This window comes from Lactuca sativa, chromosome 1, assembly GCF_002870075.4.
Source record: "Lactuca sativa cultivar Salinas chromosome 1, Lsat_Salinas_v11, whole genome shotgun sequence".
Taxonomy (NCBI): domain Eukaryota; kingdom Viridiplantae; phylum Streptophyta; class Magnoliopsida; order Asterales; family Asteraceae; genus Lactuca; species Lactuca sativa.
This window is the reverse complement of record NC_056623.2, coordinates 63,057,784-63,078,817: the sequence shown is the minus strand read 5'-3', so window position 1 is coordinate 63,078,817 and position 21,034 is coordinate 63,057,784. Positions and strand designations below refer to the sequence as shown.

The 21,034-nt window shown below is 42.1% G+C and overlaps 1 protein-coding gene across 1 annotated transcript; it reads right to left on the bottom strand.

Annotated features, from left to right (window-relative positions):
* Window positions 1–5,004: 5,004 nt before the first annotated feature.
* On the bottom strand, window positions 5,005–6,324 carry LOC111906542 (uncharacterized). Its single transcript, XM_023902291.2, has 6 exons — window positions 6,031–6,324; window positions 5,857–5,938; window positions 5,700–5,766; window positions 5,392–5,594; window positions 5,262–5,341; window positions 5,005–5,207 (listed from the first exon to the last, which is right to left on the bottom strand). The coding sequence occupies exons 1-6, from the start codon at window positions 6,284–6,286 to the stop codon at window positions 5,005–5,007; spliced, it is 891 nt and encodes a 296-aa protein (XP_023758059.1). The 5' UTR covers window positions 6,287–6,324.
* Window positions 6,325–21,034: the final 14,710 nt, after the last annotated feature.

Genomic DNA, 21,034 nt, shown 5'->3' with positions numbered 1-21,034 from the left:
GAACCCGGATAAAGCCAATTTTTAAACCCGGAACCGGACCCGATTCTATATATTCTGGTTCTAACGGGTCCGGTTCCGGTTCGGTTCCGGTTCCGGTTTTCCGGTTCTAAATCTCATCCCTACTTAAAACTATGTCCGGTGGATGTATTTGATAGGAAACAAAAGTAACACGTGTATGACACCAAACCCATTCTTACTAGACTACACAGGCGTTGCCCTTTGAGTGTAGAGCACCATCTTGAAGAAGGGTAAAGAAAAAAATTATATATAACAAATAAACCTACCAAAGAAAAAAAGAAAAACAAAAATAAATTCCAACCGATCACAAAAAAGAATATTGTTCACAAGCTGCTTCTAAATTAGTATAATATATAATTAAAAATCAATTCCTTCTAAAGGAAAGCATTACTTTAGAATAGTAGTCCCAATTCTTATCGACGACAAAAGTATCTTCATACTCATAACAATAACGTATCTCCGAATAATAGTCCCAATCAGAATGCGAAGGTGATATAGCAGGCTCCCCAAATGGATGATCTTCCACATAACTTTGCACATCTTTAGCTTCTGCAACTCCATCCAAATATACTCGTAACTCTCCATCCGGACCTTATCAACATTTTTTCATAAAAAACTCAAAATTAATTTTAAACCAACTACCATCCTTAATCTAAAAAGTAAATGTATACTTTTACCTAAAAAATCATCGTCCATATTCTCAGCATCGTACTTCTCGGGGAAGATGGCAGTGTTGGGCTGCAACAAACACCATGCAACAAATATTAATTTTAATGTAAATATTCGTATTGATATAAATAATCATATTAGCAAACGTAATACAGGATTTGCTAGAGCCTTCACAGGATCAGTGATCATCAACGTGTTAGAAGATGAGTATTCTCCTTCATACCAGGGAAGACTCGAGTCCCTGTTATTCCATAGCTGTTTAAGTTCTTTTAACAACACCAGCTGCTTTTTGTTCTCCAAACACATGAACTCTGTCTTAGTGCATTGATTTTGATCCTGACAAGTGTAAATAACAACACAAACCTTCATAAAAGGCAAAAAAACACACATCGAAACGTAAAGATACTGTGAAGGAAGTGAGTTAAGCTCACCCAAGTGAACAAGAACTTGCTTTTGAGTTCTCCGACAATATTGGTCAGAATGTTTTCTAAGTTATCCCTAAATGAAACAGACATGCATGCAGTTAAGTAAATATATTTGAATCAAAAAAAGTGAATCAATGACATATAATATAAGAAATCACAATGATACTAACTCGATAGATGAAGACCATAGTCCCACTTCAAATCTTTCAAAACAGAACTTCAAGAAATCTTCACAGTAAGGCCTTTTGTAAACTGTATAAACCACCCACGTGTTATTGCGCAAAGTTTGTGTTATACTCCGATCATACTTAAATGGAATCATGCATGGCCAAATTTTTTTGACTCACCCAGATAATCTTCGTAAGAGAAATCAGGGAGGCGGTTATTGGGAATGGTCCGACTGCCAAGATGGGCTCGGTGAAAGATGAACCCGCGGAGAGGAAGCACAAGCAGTTTCTTTTTGGGACGAAGGATAATTTTATCCAATGAAATGCCCAAATCGATTCTTGTTTCATTTTCATCATCTTCTTCTTTGCTTCTTCGGCTATCTTCAGAAGCAACGACGATATTATTGATCTTGGATTCTTTGGCTGCCATTTTTGTGAGGATGGCTTAAACTTTGAATTCGGTATGTTTTGATGTGTTGATACTCAAGAGCAATTATGAAACCAACAGGCTTATGCGTGAAATGAAACGTCTTCCTAAGCCGAAGGTTATCTCAAACGTTTTTTTCTTTCTTTAATTTTGGTAAAATGCTAGATTTTTAATATTTAAAATAAAAGTAATTAACCCGTTGTAAACAAAAAATTAGTTTTAACATTAATCAACATGGCATAATCAAAATAACATAGACAAAACTACAAGATTGGTGTATGTAGTATTCAAAAAACTTAGGATGGTATGAAAAAAAATTTCACTTGGATAATGGTCCAAAAGGTTTTTGGTAAACTTGAACCGGTCATTTTAATTTCTTTTCTGTTTTTTTTTTTTTGTTTTTATTTTAATACCTTTTTCATAAAAAAAAAAAAAAGGCTCACCCCACCCCTATGGTCTCTCTCTCTCTCTCTCTCTCTCTCGCGCGCGCGTCAATAAAAACACATACATACACAGTTCCTTAAAACAACTCCATCAAAATCACTGGAGCCCTAAAATTGAAACCAATATCATGCCATGGAAAGCAACATCTATTTTCGACTGAAATCATGAGAGGTTTCAAAGTCCGAACATACAGTAATGGCAAGCCAACCATCAGAGAGAGTCAACCATCGAGCATACGGGCTCACTGACAAATGATTGTTTTGCTCCTAGGATCGTAATATTCCTAAACCCAGTAGCTAAATTCCTTAAAGAAGTTGTTGATCCCATGTTCAAACCTACCGAGCACTCAATACCGTTCCTTAAAGGATGAAATCATCCACTAAACAGATGGGTGGAGTAGGTCGATCAAACGGTTGAAAAATACAGTTCCCTTTGGGTAAATTTGGGTATCTCCGACTCCATCATGAGATCTATCTACGAAGTCACCTGTAACAATGACCTAGTTCCATTTTTGTTATAGTTTTGGAGCCCAAAAACAAACACCTTCATTTTCTCATGGCATGAGCAACAAATGGTGATGAGTGAGGTATCGGTGATGGGTGGGTTGTTAGATCAGAGACACCTCCTTCTTTCTCTTTGACTTTCTTTCTCTCTCATTTCTCATTCCTATCGAGCAACACCAGATCATTATGTCTCTATCCCATGTCATCCACTAAATAATCCATGTATTTAGGGAATTTTGGCCAAACGAGTTAACTCTTTTGATTTGGGAGACATACTAGAGGTCTTAGAGACAAGGTTGTAAAACTCGTTACTCGGTACCTGTTCGGCCGACTACCGAGTAGCGAGTACTTGGATTTGGAAATATGTGTAGAAATATTTTTAGTGAAATTATATATGTTAAAATCATAAGTTGATTGAAATATATAACAAAATTGGATACATGTGAATACACAAAAAATGAAAACACATAATGGTCTCACTTCGTGGATAATTACTGAAAATTTAAGATATATATGTAGTAATAATCACATGTGTGTGTGCTAAATAATAAATCATTAAGTATATTATACATATTAATCACCGAGTTGACCGAATTTCACAACATTACTCAGTTCGTAAGGGGTCGATCGGGGAGTACTCGGGATCATGTAACTCGCCTCGAAAAGGGGGGAGTAGCGAGTATTCGGAGGAGTAATCGGTCAACTCGGCGAGTTTTACAACATTGCTTGCAAATATGGGTCTTTTTCGAAATCATCGTCATCATCTTTACAATTTGGAGATTACAGGGAGCAATGAGAGTTTTAAATAGATTAGGAAGATTTTGGTGGATGGGATTGATGATGAAAGAATATGAAGGATCGAGTTACAGGTGTGGGTGTGTTTTTTGAGTTGCAGCTGTGTATGTGTGTGTGAGAGGGGGGGAGGAGAAAGATAGGAAGGGTTACCGATGGAGTGATAAGGTGGGTAGGACTAGTTTTTTTTTTCTTTTAAAATAAAAAAGGTATTAACATAAATATAGAAAATAGAAAAAAGAAAATAAAAATGTAAAATTGTCCTTTCAAGTAGTCCATGGACTAAATAAAAATAAGGAAAAACCTTGATTTTGAACCCTTTATGCAAATGAGAAAGTTTTTGAACTCCATCCAAAGTTTTTTGAATAATAGATGGACTAATCTTGTAGTTTTGTCAACATGGTAATTATTTGGTTGCCATAATACATGTAGTTCGATATATATATATATATATATATATATATATATATATATATATATATATATATATATATATATATATATATATATATATATATATATATATATATATATATATATAATTGAAATAACTTCACATATTTATTTAAATCAATGATTGACGGTTCATAAACATTTTTTTAAACTTTTGTTTAATACAAGTGTATTCTATCCGTTCTAATTAGCAGAAAATATAAAATATATAAAAATTTGAAATTAATCAACTATAGATAGGTTTTAAGGCTATGGGGCATACTACCATGGAGGGGGCATGCACGATGATGTGACGTGGCCTCGGTGATAGCGCGACAACACAATTCGATGTTCGGTGCCCACAAATGTTGAATTTGGTGCTCGGTTCCCACGCTCAACACTACACCAACTCATTCTTTTTTTATTGTATGCATTAGAACCTAAACATGTACTAAAACTTGTAGTGAAAGGGTGCAGTGGTGGTATACCCTCCAAAGGTGAAAAATATGTGAAATGTTGAGTGGGTTGATGTGGAGTGTGGTGGTGGTATTCCTTGTAGCCTACGTTTTAACATCGTGACAACAACTAATTAGCACAACTAAACAAAGGTTAATAAGGCCATACAGTTCTCCAGCACCATACAAGCACAGAGTGTTCTGGCTCTCGTTGATGCATGGATACATCATGCCCACATGCTCGGGGTCCTAGAAGTGCCAGAGCTGTATGTTTGATAGGTGGATATTCCACTTCAAAAAAATGATGTGAAAGACATGAGGAAAATGATATGGCGATGCGGAGTGAAATATTGAAATGGTGAGCCTAAGGGTGTTTGTTTTATCTTTTATTTTTTTTATCAATTAAATTTATACAACACGTGATTATATATATATATATATATATATATATATATATATATATATATATATATATATATATATATATATATATATATATATATATAAAACTAAGACAACAATAAAATATTCATAATAATGACCTTAATAACACATTTAGTTTATTTTATTTGAATATTGGTAATGTCAAAACCAAACATCCATCGTTCAAAACAAACTAAAGTTACAAAACGCCATTACCAAAAGCTCCAAAACCCACACAACTTCAAAACATTAATAGCTCCAGTCTGAATCCCAAAACTCGTCATCACTACTTTCTTCCTTGCCACCGGAACTAATAATCTCCGAATAAAAATCCCAGTGAGGATGTGAAGGTGTTATCGCAGCCTCCCCAAATGGATTATCTTTAACATAACTTGGAACATCAATTGCGTCAGCCAGTCCATCCAAAAATGCCCTTAGCTCCCCATTTGGACCTGATCAATATTAATTATCGCAAAAAATTCACACATATATATCCATAAATCAACCAGTATCATCTTTACCTAAAAAATCATCGTTCTTATTCTTAATATCATACTCCTTAGGAAATATGGCAGTGTTAATTAGGCTGCAACAAAATAAAAATAAAGGACAAAAATTTTATATTCATATACGTACAGATAAAATATCAAATTAAAGATATAGAATAATACAGGATTTAAAAGGGCTTTTTCTGGATCTGTGATCAACAACGTATTGGACGACGAGTATTCTCCACTCGAGTATTTCTTCTCCCATATATATTTAAGTTCTTTCAAGAATAATGGCTTGTAGTCATTCCCAAAACACGTAAACCTTGTCTTAGTACATTGATTCTGATCCTGTATGGGTAAATAATTAACAAACAACAATTCAAGAGTTTTTCATGGCTTTTTTGACACCAAATATGAAGATGCATGCATCGAAGTGAGTTTAATTAAACTCACCCACGTGAATAAGAACTTGGTTTTAAGTTCCCCGATAATTTGGGTCAGAACTTTGTCGATGTTATGCCTAAAAGAAACATCAATGAAACTTGTAAATTAACGAAGTGATCAATTAATCAATTAATGAAATATAATACAAAAACTCAAGGATACTAACTCCATGGCAGAAGACCATAGTCCGACTTCAAATCTTTCAAAGCAAAACCTCAAGAATTCTTCACAAAAAGGCCTTTTGTAGACTGTATAAACGTACATATGTTATTCACAAATATATATGGATTATACCCTCATAACCAAATGAAAATATGCATGGCTAGAATTTTAGACTCACCCTTAAACTTTCCGTAGGTCAGATCAGGGCGGCGGTTTTTTGGGAGGGTGGCCCGGTCACGAACATGAGCTCGGTGAACAATGAGGCCACCAAGAGGAATCACAAGCAGTTTCTTTTTGGGACCAAGGCTAAGTTTATCCAACGAAATGCCCAGATCGGTTTCTTTTTCGTGTTTAATCTCTTCTTCTTTTTCGATGCTTTGACTATCATCGGAAGCAATAGCCACATTCTTGATTTTCGATTCTTCGGCTGCCATTTTTGTAAGAAAGGTTTTTGGTTTGGGGTAGGCTGTAATGATGTGATATGGAATGGTTTATATTGATGGCAACTAAGAAACGAGAAGGCTTTTGGGATTTCAATCACTAGCGGCCGTTTCAATAGTACTAACATCCAGGCGTCTGGGATTTCAGGAGGGAGAGAGAGGCATGAAGTGAGATCGAAAGTTAATTGTGGAATTACGTTAAAATAATTTCTTTAACAACTTTCATGAGTTCGGACGTCTTCGGCCTCTCCCTATTAAAGATAAACTCATGAAGGGGTAAGAAAATCGACTCGATACCAACAGGTACCAAGGATTCGAGGATTCAAATATCCGGGATAAGACGAATAAAAAAAGCTCTTAGGTTTTAACGTGTAACAAATTAAATTACATAAACTAATTTTTTTATTAAAATGACAATAAATTTGATAACAATAAACATAGTAAAATCATAGTATTTTAATGAGTAATTACATATCGTAACAGCTAACCAACGACCCGTGAAGCTCTTCTAGCATTCTTGATTGCAAATTGGTTGATCAAATCTCCGTAATCTAAACTCTCTAAGATTTGGTTCTCGATAGATATCATCGTCAAACCGCTAAGTCTTAATTTTTAGTTAATTTATTTTATTTTAACTCGGATGATCTCTACTGTTTAATTTTGTTACGAGCTTGGTCTCTGTCTTCCCTAAAAAGACTATTGTGCCCTTATTAATTTATTTTTTTAATTAATTTTCTTGTTTATGTATTTATTCTTTATATATTTAAGAAAAAATTAGTAGACATCATATATTTGTATCTCCTCACCATCTCATCTCTCGTCCTCCTCAACTTCTATTTAATTTTCATCTTTAGTGATATCGACGTCTTCATCGTCCCTTCTTTTTTCGGTTCTTCAACTCCGTCGAATCAACACCACAACCCACTAAAGATAAGGAGACAATAGGTTATGGTGTTGGTTCACCAGAGTTGAAGTACCAAAAAAAGAAGGATGGGTGAAGACGTCTGTAACATCTCAAATTTTCAAGACCAAAAATTTCATTTTTGATATAACAATATAGAAAATCATTTATAAGAAAATATCATCAAGCCATATCATTTCATCAAAACTACAGTCACATGTCTCAAAGTCATATCATGAAAACAATAATAACATCGGAGTACAATCCTAATAATGACATGGTGCGGTAATCATGTGTGTGTGTGTGTGATGTGCAGCTACCGTGCCGGTTCCTTCCCCTTCGTTGAAGAGGTACCTGAAACACAACATAAAACTGTAAGCACGAAGCTTAGTGAGTTCCCCCATCATACCACATACCACAAAAGGCCCGTCCCTTGGTATCTTTCAACCGGTATCTAGCTGACATGACTGGGAGTCGGGCTCCCCTTCGGTATCTTACAACCAGTAACCGGGAGCTAACCTCCCCTTCGGTATCTTTCAACCGGTAGCCGGGAGCTAACCTCCCATTCTGTATCTTTCGATCGATAGTCGGGAGCTAACCTCCCATTCGGTATCTTTCAACCGGTAATTGGGGACTCTTCCACCCCTACCACTACCACATAATAACATATCATGAACATATATCTAGGCATGCATGGGTGTTGTATACCCCTCAAGTATCTTTCAACCGGTAACTAGGGACTGCTCCACCCCTACTACTACTAACACATTTAGCATCCTAGCACATAATCATAACATATAGCAACATACCAGATAATTATCACAAAGACAATCATATCTACTATAATCTCTTACTAGTGGGCCAAACTTGGTGCCTTAGACCCACTTCTACTGGAAGGTAACTCACCTCGTAAAGCTGAGTATCGGATCTCACGGGAAGTAATCTACAACAACTGCTCCGATGACTCCCGACTATCATAATCGTAATAACACTAAATCAGAATCTATAACACTACTTAGGGTAAAATAACCATTTTACCCCCTTGGCCTAACTTGAACCATTCATAAGGCCCAATTCTAACTTATTATATCCAATGCACCCATGGCCCATCAAAGGCTCCCTAAGGGCCCAATAATGGCCCAATTTTCTAAATTGGGCCCAACTCTTCAAATGGGCCTTTTCACAAGTCTAATAAGTCCTTAGCCCAAAATGAATGATCTCAAGTGGCCCAATATGGCCCAAAAGGCCCAATACTTCTAATTCCAAATTCCTAGGCCCAGAACTATACTCCACAGTGGGCCACGGGGCCCCAATATTCCATGCTCAACCCTCTAAGGCCCAAAAAGCCCAAGGTAGCCACTCTGCATGCGTACGCGCGACGTACCTGGCTCGTACGCTGGCCTTGAACGCGTACGTGCACGGCCTCCCCACCCAATTCTCTTGAGTACGTTGTGCGAACCTGGCATAGTATGCCCCGTGTAATGTCCTTCTCGGCCCAATTTCTTGAAGCCCAACGGTCCTGGCCCACACCAAATTAACCCATTACTCAATAAGATAATTAATATTAATAACTAGTAAATCCCGAATGTTACAACGTCGATGTTACTAAAGATGGAAATGAAATAGAAGTTGGGGAGGATGAGAGATGAGATTGTGACCGCTAAGACCAAAATATGGTTTCAGGTTTACGGTGAGGAGATACAGATATGTACGGTCTATTAATTTTTTTAAATATATACAAAATAAATACATAAATAAGAAAATTAATTAAAAAATAAATTAATAAGGGCACAAAAGTCTTTTTAGGTAAGACAGGAACCAAACGCACAACAAAAATAAACAGTAGGGACCATCCAAATTAAATTCTTCAAATTTGGTTTGAGGTTTATGGTGAGGAGATACAAATATGTGGTAACTATTATTTTTTTTTAAATATATAAAAAATAAATACATAAATAAAAAAAATTAATTAAAAGATAAATTAATAACGACACAATAGTCTTTTTAGGTAAGACATGGACCAAACACGTAACAAAAATAAAGTAGGGACCATCCGAGTTAAAAAAATAAATTAGGGACCAAAAATATAAATTCTCCCAAACCATAAGGACCATTTGCGTAATTTATTTTTACTTTTCGTTTTGTTCATATTTGGGTAACTATTTTTTTGTATACATCTAGGTAACGAACTTGTTGAAAGTGTTCACATCTAGGATTTAACCTGCTATAGCAAGTCATAATGGTCATATGTGAACACTTCCAACAAGTTTGTTACTTATACGTGTACAAAAAAAAGATTCTTACCTAGATGTGAACATATTGAAAAATTAATTACCTTAATAAGTCATTTTCCCTTAGAAAATCCATGCATTTAGGAAAATTACGCTGAATTTTACTTTGGGATATAGAATCAGGTACGACACCAACCTTTCATGAAGAATGGGAAAAGGAATTTTACGGAATGACTAATTTGAAGAACACTGGTAGAGGTAAGATATGTTTGTATTTTCAATTTTTGTGTATTCAAATCAGGGAAACAAGTAATGGTGGTTGGAGTAATTCAAAATCTGAGACAAAAATAGCCGAGGGTAATTTGGGAAAAACCATCTTGTTTTAAGTTTTTGTGTTAGATTAGGATTTGTTTTCAAGTAGTTGTATTAGACTAGGTTTCTTTTAATGTTTTAGTATAAATAGGCTCCTATAGTTTGTTCTAAATTTAAGTTTTAAGTCGTAAGTTTAAGTCGTAAGTTTTGCAATCAAAGGTGTTCTTCCATAATATATTTTGTCTTTTGTTTATCCCTTGTTACTTCCTACGTATATGTGTGTTTTGCGGGTGATTATTTCACATGTACCTTGATGAACAAGGTATAATCAGCATGTTAAGTTCTTATTCTTGTTTTTATTGTTCCCCTGTTTTTCCATGTTCTCTTCTTCCTTCTTGTCCTGTTTTGTTCTATTTTTTTCTCTTAGGCAACAAGGTTGCATCATGTATCAGGTAGATATCCTACAATGGTGGTATCTCCGTTTGTAACGACCCAAAACTTTACGTCCAAAAATTTCGTTTATAAAACATTACATAGAAAACGTTAACAGTTAAAACATTGTTTAGTTAAACCACTTCACATCGAAAACCAAATTAAAAACCACAACATTCGATCAATCAAAATATCAGAGTATCAATCCCAGAATAAACTCGTAACTGCGGAACCAAGAGAGTGTGTGTGTGACATGTTGCTACCGCGCCAGCTCCTTTCCCCTAGCTGAGGAGGTACCTGAAACCAAAACTGAAAACCATAAGCACGAAGCTTAGTGAGTTCCCCCATAATACCTCATACCATGCAAGCATATAACAAACAACGTTCAGCTAGGAGTTACGGGCCTCGCCCACACTCGGGAAGATACGGGCCCTGCCCACACTTCGCTAGCCGGGAGATACGGGCCTCGCCCACACTTGTGAAGATACGGGCCCTGCCCACACTTCGCTAGCCGGGAGATACGGGCCTCGCCCACACTCTACTATCTGGGAGATACGGGCCTAGCCAACACTCCAACCTCGGAGAGATACGGGCCCTGCCCACACTCAACCGCTAACCCATAAAATACAAGTATCACACAGACAACAAGTATAAGCAACTCTATCGTATTGAAACATATATCATACTTAACTAAACCCAGAGATACGGGCTCAGACCACACTCTAGTACTAACATCTCGTCTACACGGGTCGGCCTTGGTGCCTTAGACCCGTTTCTACTGAAAAGGAAACTCACCTCGAAATAGCTGCTAATCTAGTCGAGGACTGACTGCCTACTGCTGCTCTGGAAATCCTCCGGCTGCAAATCCCACAACATACTCAGTCAATCACTGCTAACTGTCCATTGGGTAAAATGACCATTTTACCCCTGATCATGTCATAAGTCAAAGTCAAAGTCAACTTTCAGTTGACCCAACTCGCCGAGTTGGCTCTCCAACTCGCCAAGTCCCTATCCAAACGACTGTCCTAGGTCTCGACCCTACTCGTCGAGTTAGGCGTTGCCTCGACGAGTTCTTCTTCTTAACTAAGGTTTAAGTCCTTCATCCTACTCACCGAGTTGTATGAACAACTCGCCGAGTTCATCTTCATCCGAAGAACACTTTATGTTGTGACTCGCCGAGTTGTATGAACAACTCGTCGAGTCTGTTCTTGATCTAAGGAGATTGCCTTGAACTCGCCGAGTCAGGGTATGGACTCGCCGAGTTCCTCCATGGATAAGTTTGGCTTCCAACTCACTGAGTCACACCCCGTGACTCACTACACCCACTCGACACAACGAAAAGGGGACAACCCGGAGACTCACGAGCAGACTCGCCGAGTCGTCGCCATGCATTCACTGAATACGCGATTTTGCTCGATTCCAATCCATGCCATATACAGATCTGGGTTCCTAGAGCATGAATGATACGTAAAGTTTCCAACTTTAGGTGTAAATACTCACCGATGAGGGATTTAGGGCTCAAAATGCCTCTAAAGGGTAGATCTAGGGTGAACAAGCAACATGGGTCCATAAAGGTAACAGATCTGTGCTCCTGGAGCTCAATCTTGCCTAGATCTAAAGGCCAGTCAACTTATTACGACTTATATTGCACATACAAGCTTGGGGATTGGCTCAAGAATGACTTAAATGAAGTAATAAGCATAGAAACAAGGGGAAAACGGGTTATACCTCAAAGGAACTGTTGAGAGAGCACAAAGATGCTTGGATTCCTTCCCTTCCTCTTGATCTACTCCCCTTTTGCCTCAAAACCTTCAAGAACACACAACAATTTCTTCAAACTCTCTATGAATAAGCTTAGAACAAGGGTTGGGAGCTCTAAGGGTGAATGGGGGCTGGCCTGGGGCGGATATGGTGTTTAAATAGGGTGCAAACCCTTGAAACTTAGGGTTTCATCCAACAGCGGTGACTCGCCGAGTCCAGGATATGGACTCGCCGAGTCTCCAACTTAAACATGTCCCGGGTCCCGTACCTACTCGGCGAGTCGGACCTATGACTCGCCGAGTCCAAGGCTAAAAGAAAAGAGAATACCCAAATAAGATTTACGTACCAGGGACCAGGTGCTACAAATCTCCCCCACTTATTTTAGACTTCGTCCTCGAAGTCTGCTGCTCGATTCTGAAACAGCTCGGGGTAATGCTCCATCATCTCGTCCACCGGCTCCCAAGTCCATTCCGAACCCTTGCAATGCTGCCATTGCACCTTCACTAGCTCCACCTTCTTGTTCCTCAAATCCTTCGACTTCCTGTCAAGGATTGCGACTGGGCGCTCAATGTAATTCAGGCTGTCATCAACCTGAATATCCTCTAACGGCACAACCGCTGAATCGTCCACTAGGCACTTCCGCAGCTGAGAAACATGGAAAGTGTTGTGGATCTGGCTGAGCTCGGCCGGCAGATCCAGCCTATACGCCACCTTGCCCACCCGGGCTACAACCCTGAACGGTCCGATGAACCTTGGACCCAACTTGCCCCGCTTCCTGAATCGAATGACGCCTTTCCAAGGCGACACCTTCAGGAGAACCATATCCCTGACTTGGAACTCCAAGTCGTGTCGGCGCTTGTCGGCATAACTTTTCTGCCGACTTTGAGTGGTCTGAAGCCTGCTCCGAACCTGCTGGATTCTCTCGGTCGTCTTGAGCATCACTTTAGTGCTCCCCAAGACTCTCTGGCCAACTTCACCCCAGCATATCGGGGTCCTGCACCTTCGTCCATACAACATGTCGAATGGAGGGCGGTCGATACTCGCGTGGTAGCTGTTGTTGTAGGAGAACTCGGCCAACGGAAGATAGGTATCCCAGCTACCACCGAAGTCCAACACGCACGCCCGCAACATATCCTCCAAGGTATGGATGGTCCGCTCGCTCTGACCATCCGTCTGCGGGTGAAAGGCGGTGCTAAAATGCAAACGAGTGCCCAACTCGTCATGAAATCTCTTCCAAAATCTGGAAGTAAAACGCACATCCCTGTCCGAGATAACCGATACTGGCACCCCGTGCCATGCCACGATCTCCCTGATATAGATGTCGGCCAATTTCTCGGCCGATATGCTCTCCTGAATCGGGATAAAGTGAGAACTCTTGGTCAATCGATCCGCGATGACCCAAATCGAATCCACTCCACGCGCGGTCCTGGGAAGCTTCGTGATAAAATTCATCGTGATATCTTCCCATTTCCATAGTGGAATATCTAACGGCTGCATCTTGCCATGCGGCCTCTGATGTTCGGCCTTGACCTTCCTGCAGGTCAAGCACCGCTCAACGTACCATGCCACATCCCGCTTCATGCAGGGCCACCAATAATCTAGACGAAGATCCCTATACATCTTCGTCGCCTCGGGATGAATAGAGAATCGGGACTTGTGCGCCTCCTCCATCAAAATCTGGCGCACGCCTCCGTGATACGGCACCCACACCCTACGGTGTAGTGTCAATAGTCCTCGGATATCATAATCAAAGGAGGGAACCTGACCCACCACACGCTCGCTCTTCCGATGCTCCTCCTTGATAGCCTCCTGTTGAGCCTCCCGAATTCGCTCCAACAGGGGAGTCACCACGGTCATCCTCATGCATACGTCCCTGATCTGCGTCGCCTTGCGGCTAAGCGCATCGGCCACCACATTGGCCTTCCCCGGGTGGTAGAGGATCTCGCAATCATAATCCTTCACCACATCCAACCACCGACGCTGCCTCATGTTCAGATTCGGCTGATCCATGAGGTACCTCAAACTCTTGTGGTCCGTGTAAATGGTACATCGAACCCCGTAGAGGTAATGTCGCCAAATCTTGAGGGCAAAAACCACCGCCCCCAACTCCAAATCATGCGTCGGGTAGTTCGCCTCGTGAGGCTTGAGCTGCCTTGAGGCGTAGGCAATGACATGCCCCCTCTGCATCAATACCGCGCCCAACCCTGAAATGGACGCGTCATAATAAACCACAAAATCCTCTACGCCCTCTGGCAAGGCTAAGATCGGCGCCTCACACAATCTCTGTCTCAGTGTCTCAAATGCAGCCTGCTGCTCGGGTCCCCACCGAAAGACCACGACTTTCTTCGTCAGCCGCGTCAGGGGTACGACTATCTTGGAGAAATCCTGAATAAATCTCCAATAGTATCCTGCTAATCCCAGGAAACTCCGAATCTCAGATGGAGACTTCGGAACCTCTCATCTCATCACGGCGTCGACCTTGGCCAGATCGACCAGAATCCCATTCTGGTTGACGAGGTGTCCAAGAAATTGCACCTCGCGCAACCAGAACTCACACTTGGAGAACTTGGCATACAAGCTTTCCCTCCTCAGGGTCTCCAACACCTCCCTCAGATGTTCCTCATGCTCCTCCTGAGTCTTGGAATAAACCAAGATGTCATCGATAAAGACTATCACAGACCGATCCAGCATCGGTCTGCATACGCGGTTCATGAGGTCCATGAACGCGGCGGGAGCATTGGTGAGCCCAAACGGCATCACCACGAACTCATAATGGCCATAGCGCGTCCGAAACGCGGTCTTCTGTGTATCCTCCTCCCTGACCCTCATCTGATGGTATCCCGAACGCAAATCGATCTTGGAAAACCAAGACGCTCCCTGAAGCTGGTCAAAGAGATCATCAATCCTCGGGAGTGGGTAACGGTTCTTCACCGTTACCTTATTCAGCTCCCGATAATCTATTCACATCCGGTGCGACCCATCCTTCTTCTTCACAAACAGGATCGGGGCTCCCTAGGGTGAACTACTCGGACAAATAAATCCCTTGTCTAGCAGCTCCTGCAGCTGCGTAGACAACTCCTGCATCTCGGGAGGAGCCAACCGATACGGTGCCTTGGCTATCGGAGCCGCACCAGGAACGAGGTCAATCCTGAACTCCACCTGCCGCTCCGGAGGTATCCCAGGAAGCTCCTCTGGGAAAACATCTGCGAAATCTCACACCACCGGAACCTCGCTCACTGTCGCCTTACCCGCCTCCCGGGTATCCATCACATACGCGACATATCCTGCGCATCCCTGCTGAAGGTAGCGCCTCGCCCTCGCTGCTGAACATACTGCGGGTCCATACTGCGGCCTCTCGCCATGAATCACTAACTCTCCCCCGCCTGGGGTCATGATTCGCACTAGTTGTTGCGCGCAATCTATCATCGCCCCATTAGGGCTCAACCAATCCATGCCTATAATCACCTTGTTCCCACGCAGCGGAATAGGAACATGGTCTACTAAGAAACGCTCCTCAAACAGACGCAATACGCAATACTGAAACACCATCGATGCTCGCACCGATCGATCATCAGCAATCCAACATGCCCAAAGACTCATGAAACTTCTTGCTAAGCGCAAGGGACACAAATGATCGGGATGCACCCGAGTCGAATAACACCTGAACTGGGATACCGTTCACATGGAACGATCCTAAAACATATATATATATATATATATATATATATATATATATATATATATATATATATATATATACCGAGCACATATCAATATCATAACATCATAAAATAAAAATAGTGGGAAAGAATCATACCTGTCACCACATCGGGTGCGGCGCGTGCCTCCTCGGTAGTCAACTGGAATGCTCGGCTCCTCACCACCGGGGCCGCTGCCTTGCCCTGCCGGCCATCCGTGATCTGCAGGGTCGCTGGAGCTGGCGCCTTCGCCGGCGCTGAAAATGTCAACTGGGGGCAATTGGCCTTCTTGTGGCCCCTCTGGTTGCAGTGGAAACACAGCAACTCAGACGTCTGAATAGCCGAAACTGGAGTAGTACAATCCCTGCTAAAGTGCCCCGCCTTTCCACACTTGTAGCAGCCTGCTGACCCCATCCTACATGCTCCCTCATGTGTCCTGCCGCATTTCCCGCAGCGGTCGGGTCCTCCTTGGCCTTTCGGCCTCCCATCTGATCCTCTGGGCTTCTTTCCTGAAGCCCCAACCACCTGCCCAGCCTCTGCCTTCCTCTTCCGAATGTGCTCTAAATCAATCTCCCTTTCCCTCGCCCTAGCGATCATGGACTCCAGGGTAGGGCAAGCTGAAAAGCTGACATGCTCCCGGATGTCAGCCTGTAGCATATCATGATAACTGGTCCTCCTCATATCCTCGTCACCAGCATACTGGGGCACCAACAAAGCCCTCTCTCGGAATTTGGCGGTGATCTCCGCCACAGTCTCCGCCGTCTGTCTCATGTCTAGAAACTCCCTGGCCAGCTGCTGAAGCTCGACAGTCGGCGCAAACTCTGCCCTGAACCTGGTCACAAAGTCCGACCAGGTCATAGCCTCGATAGTTGAGGCTCCCAACGAGTCACCCACTGACTCCCACCAATCCCGGGTTCGGTCCCATAAACACCCTGCTGCATACCTCACCTTCGACCCCTCGGGGCAGAAGCTAGTCAACTGTGCAGACTCAATGTCTGCAATCCATCGCCTGGCAGCAATGGGGTCTTTCACCCCGTGGAAATCTGGCGCATCACTGCCCCTAAAGTCCTGAAAGGACAGTGTGCGAGATCCTGACTAGCCAGATGCCATGTCGCTCCTGAACGCCCTGAGGCGATCCTCCATCAACTCGATGATCCCTTCCTTGATCGACCCGAAGATAATGGGAGTCGACTCAAGGATACCCCTGGTGATCTCTGATGCGATGAACTCGCGTAGTCCCTCATCTACCTGCTCGGATCCTGATCCCGAACCTGACCCCTCTCCTTAACCGCCATCTACCGGCCTCGATCGAAGTACCACCATTCTGCAATACATCACAACAATCATTAGAGATACTGATACTTCCTGAGGGATCACAACTACTTACAAGTTTCCTGGTCTTGTCTTGGCCTTCCTTGGTTCGGGTACGGATCCTCTGCTTTCAGTAGTACGGGCCCATACTACCTTCCACATCTATCCGTACCTTCTTCAAGGATTGCCTCGACTCCACCAGATCCTTTTCCTATGGCTGATCACTACTATACTCATCCTAGGCTCGCCCTAGGGAAATCTCCGTCTCTACTCGATCCAGTTCTCAGCTGCTGCAGACCTCCATGTAATGCCAATTAGCCATCACCCGAATACCATTACACGTGACGAGGCTCAGATAATCCTTCGAGTTAGGGGTGAGCACGGTGCGGTTTGGTGCGGTTATTAGCCAAAACCTCACCACTAACCGCAAATGCGGTTAATCCATTTTCAAAACCGCATGGTGCGGTTATTTTTGCGGTGCGGTTAGGCGGTTATTTTTGCGGTGCGGTTTTGTTTTTTTGTGTTGCGGTTATTAACCGCATGGATTTGGTGCGGTTATTTTGTATGGTTTTTAACCACAGTTTAGAGCTTAAACGGTTTTAAAAGTTCAAACATATTAATTGTAATAATAATAAAAAAAACCATAAAGTATAAGACAAATAACTTAAATCACAAATAACTAATATCTTAAAAACGTCAAATAAATACTAATTAACAATAAATATCTTAAAATTGTCTAATTTCATCATTTTTCTAAGTTAAACATAAGAAAAAACCAGCACTTTTGTCTTCTAGTATTTTATCCATCTTTTATTCATGAAACTTGTCTTATTTTTAATATTTAATATATTAATAATTAATTAAAAATTGTATATAATATATGCGGTGCGGTGCGGTTTTTTTGCGGTTTTTGAAAACTAATAACCGCACCGCACCGCAAATTTGCGGTTTTTGAAAAACAGTAAACCTCACCATCGGTTTTTATTGTGGTTGCGGTTTTTCAGTTGCGGTTTATGCGGTTTTTGCGGTTAATTTTAGTTTCGGTGCGGTTTCTGCTCACCCCTACTTCGAGTACCCGACTCGTCCCTACAACGGTTGGACTCAAACAAGAGCTGCGCAGTAGGATCAAATCCGGTACTCTAAGATTATTCAACCCTGATCACATGTGACGTGACGTATTCGCCTAATGGCTAATTCCCATTATTCAGAGTCCCACATAGCACGAAGCAAGCAACATTCAGACAAGGGAAACAACCTCAAGCAGCTCCGTTCTCATAGAGAAAACTAAACTAGCTCACAGTGCTAAACTCATACTATCAGGCACAACCCTAACAGGCTACCCTGCTGCTGTCTACTCGATACTAGCATGCAATGCTCATACAACTGAAACACATAAAGCAGGAACATAAGGCATCACTCCTAGATCCTTAGTCCTATTCTAGCATGCTATTCTACAAAAGCTGATAAACATAACATAAACTTGTATGGGTACTTTGGGGAATACTTACTTGAGCTTGGCCGGTCGCGCACATCACACACTTCGTTCTTTCTCAAACTCTTTTCTCAATTTTTGAAAACATTTTCTTTTAAAAAATCTTTTAATCCCTCGATTTGAGTTCAGACAACCCCGAAGGTGTGTTCGAATCCCTCAAACCAGGGCTCTGATACCAACTTGTAACGACCCAAAATTTCACGTCCAAAAATTTCATTTATAAAACATTACATAGAAAACGTTAACAATTAAAACATTGTTTAGTTAAACCACTTCACATCGAAAACCAAATTAAAAACCACAACATTCGATCAATCAAAATATCAGTGTATCAATCCCAGAATAAACTCGTAAATGCGGAACCAAGAGAGTGTGTGTGTGTGTGTGTGACATGCTGCTACCGCGCCAGCTCCTTTCCCTTAGCTGAGGAGGTACCTGAAACCAAAACTGAAAACCGTAAGCACGAAGCTTAGTGAGTTCCCCCATAATACCTCATACCATGCAAGCATATAACAAACAACATTCAGCTAGGAGTAACGGGCCTCGCCCACACTCGGGAAGATACGGTCCCTGCCCACACTTCGCTAGTTGGGAGATACGGACCTCGCCCACACTTGTGAAGATACAAGCCCTGCCCACACTTCGCTAGCCGGGAGATACGGGCCTCGCCCACACTCTACTATCTGGGAGATACGGGCCTAGCCCACACTCCAACCTCGGAGAGATACGGGCCCTGCCCACACTCAACCGCTAACCCATAAAATACAAGTATCACACAGACAACAAGTATAAGCAACTCTATCGTATTGACACATATATCATACTTGACTAAACCCAGAGATACGGGCACGGCCCACACTCTAGTACTAACATCTCGTCTACACGGGTCGGCCTTGGTGCCTTAGACCCGTTTCTACTGAAAATGAAACTCACCTCGAAATAGCTGCTAATCTGGTCGAGGACTGACTGCCTACTGCTGCTCCGGAAATCCTCCGACTGCAAATCCCACAACATACTCAGTCAATCACTGCTAACTGTCCATTGGGTAAAATGACCACTTTACCCCTGATCATGTCATAAGTCAAAGTCAGAGTCAACTTTCAGTTGACCCGACTCGCCGAGTTAGCTCTCCAACTCGCCGAGTCCCTATCCAAACGACTGTCCTCGGTCCTGACCCTACTCGTCGAGTTAGGCGTTGCCTCGACGAGTTCTTCTTCTTAACTGAGGTTTAAGTCCTTCATCCTACTCGCCGAGTTGTATGAACAACTCGCCGAGTTAATCTTCATCCGAAGAACACTTTATGCTGTGACTCGCCGAGTTGTATGAACAACTCGTCGAGTCTGTTCTTGATCTAAGGAGATTGCCTTGAACTCACCGAGTCAGGGCATGGACTCGCCGAGTTCCTCCATGGATGAGTTTGGCTTCCAACTCACTGAGTCACACCCCGTGACTCACTACACCCACTCGACACAACGAAAAGGGGACAACCCGGAGACTCGCGAGTAGACTCGCCGAGTCGTCGCTATGCATTCACTGAATACGCGATTTTGCTCGATTCCAGTCCATGCCATATACAGATCTGGGTTCCTAGAGCATGAATGATACGTAAAGTTTCCAACTTTAGGTGTAAATACTCACCAATGAGGGATTTAGGGCTCAAAATGCCTCTAAAGGGTAGATCTAGGGTGAGCTCCTGGAGCTCAATCTTGCCTAGATCTAAAGGCCAATCAACTTATTACGACTTATATTGCACATACAAGCTTAGGGATTGGCTCAAGAATGACTTAAATGAATTAATAAGCATAGAAACAAGGGGAAAATGGGTTATACCTCAAAGGAACTGTTGAGAGAGCACAAAGATGCTTGGATTCCTTCCCTTCCTCTTGATCTACTCCCCTTTTGCCTCAAAACCTTCAAGAACACACAACAATTTCTTTAAACTCTCTATGAACAAGCTTAGAACGAGGGTTGGGAGCTCTAAGGGTGAATGGGGGCTGGCCTGGGGCGGATATGGTGTTTAAATAGGGTGCAAACCCCTGAAACTTAGGGTTTCATCCAACAGTGGTGACTCGCCGAGTCCAGGATATGGACTCGCCGAGTCTCCAACTTAAACGTGTCCCGGGTCCTGTACCTACTCGGCGAGTCGGACCTATGACTCGCCGAGTCCAAGGCTAAAAGAAAAGAGAATACCCAAATAAGATTTACGTACCAGGAACCAGGTGCTACACCGTTGCTAGTGTAACAGAAGCTTCCGATGAATCATGATCGATTTTGATTCCAAATTTGGAACATCCAAACTCATCACCAATTCTTTGGTTATTAATCGACACCAGTTATCCTTATTAACAAATCCGACGTCAGTATCATCATGTCTTTCCCAATCGATCACCATTGATATACAGAGGCCACAATTCATGGCAATTGTAATATCAATATGGTAAATAAGGCATTGTAGGATAGAGGTTATGGAATGTATATTATCTTTGAGTAGCAATGTCAATTGAGGGCTTGTGTTCCTATTATATGGTGGAGCAGTTACTTGGAAAAGTTCCAAGCAGGACACTGTGGCTGATTCTACTTGTGAATCAGAGTACATAGCAGCGA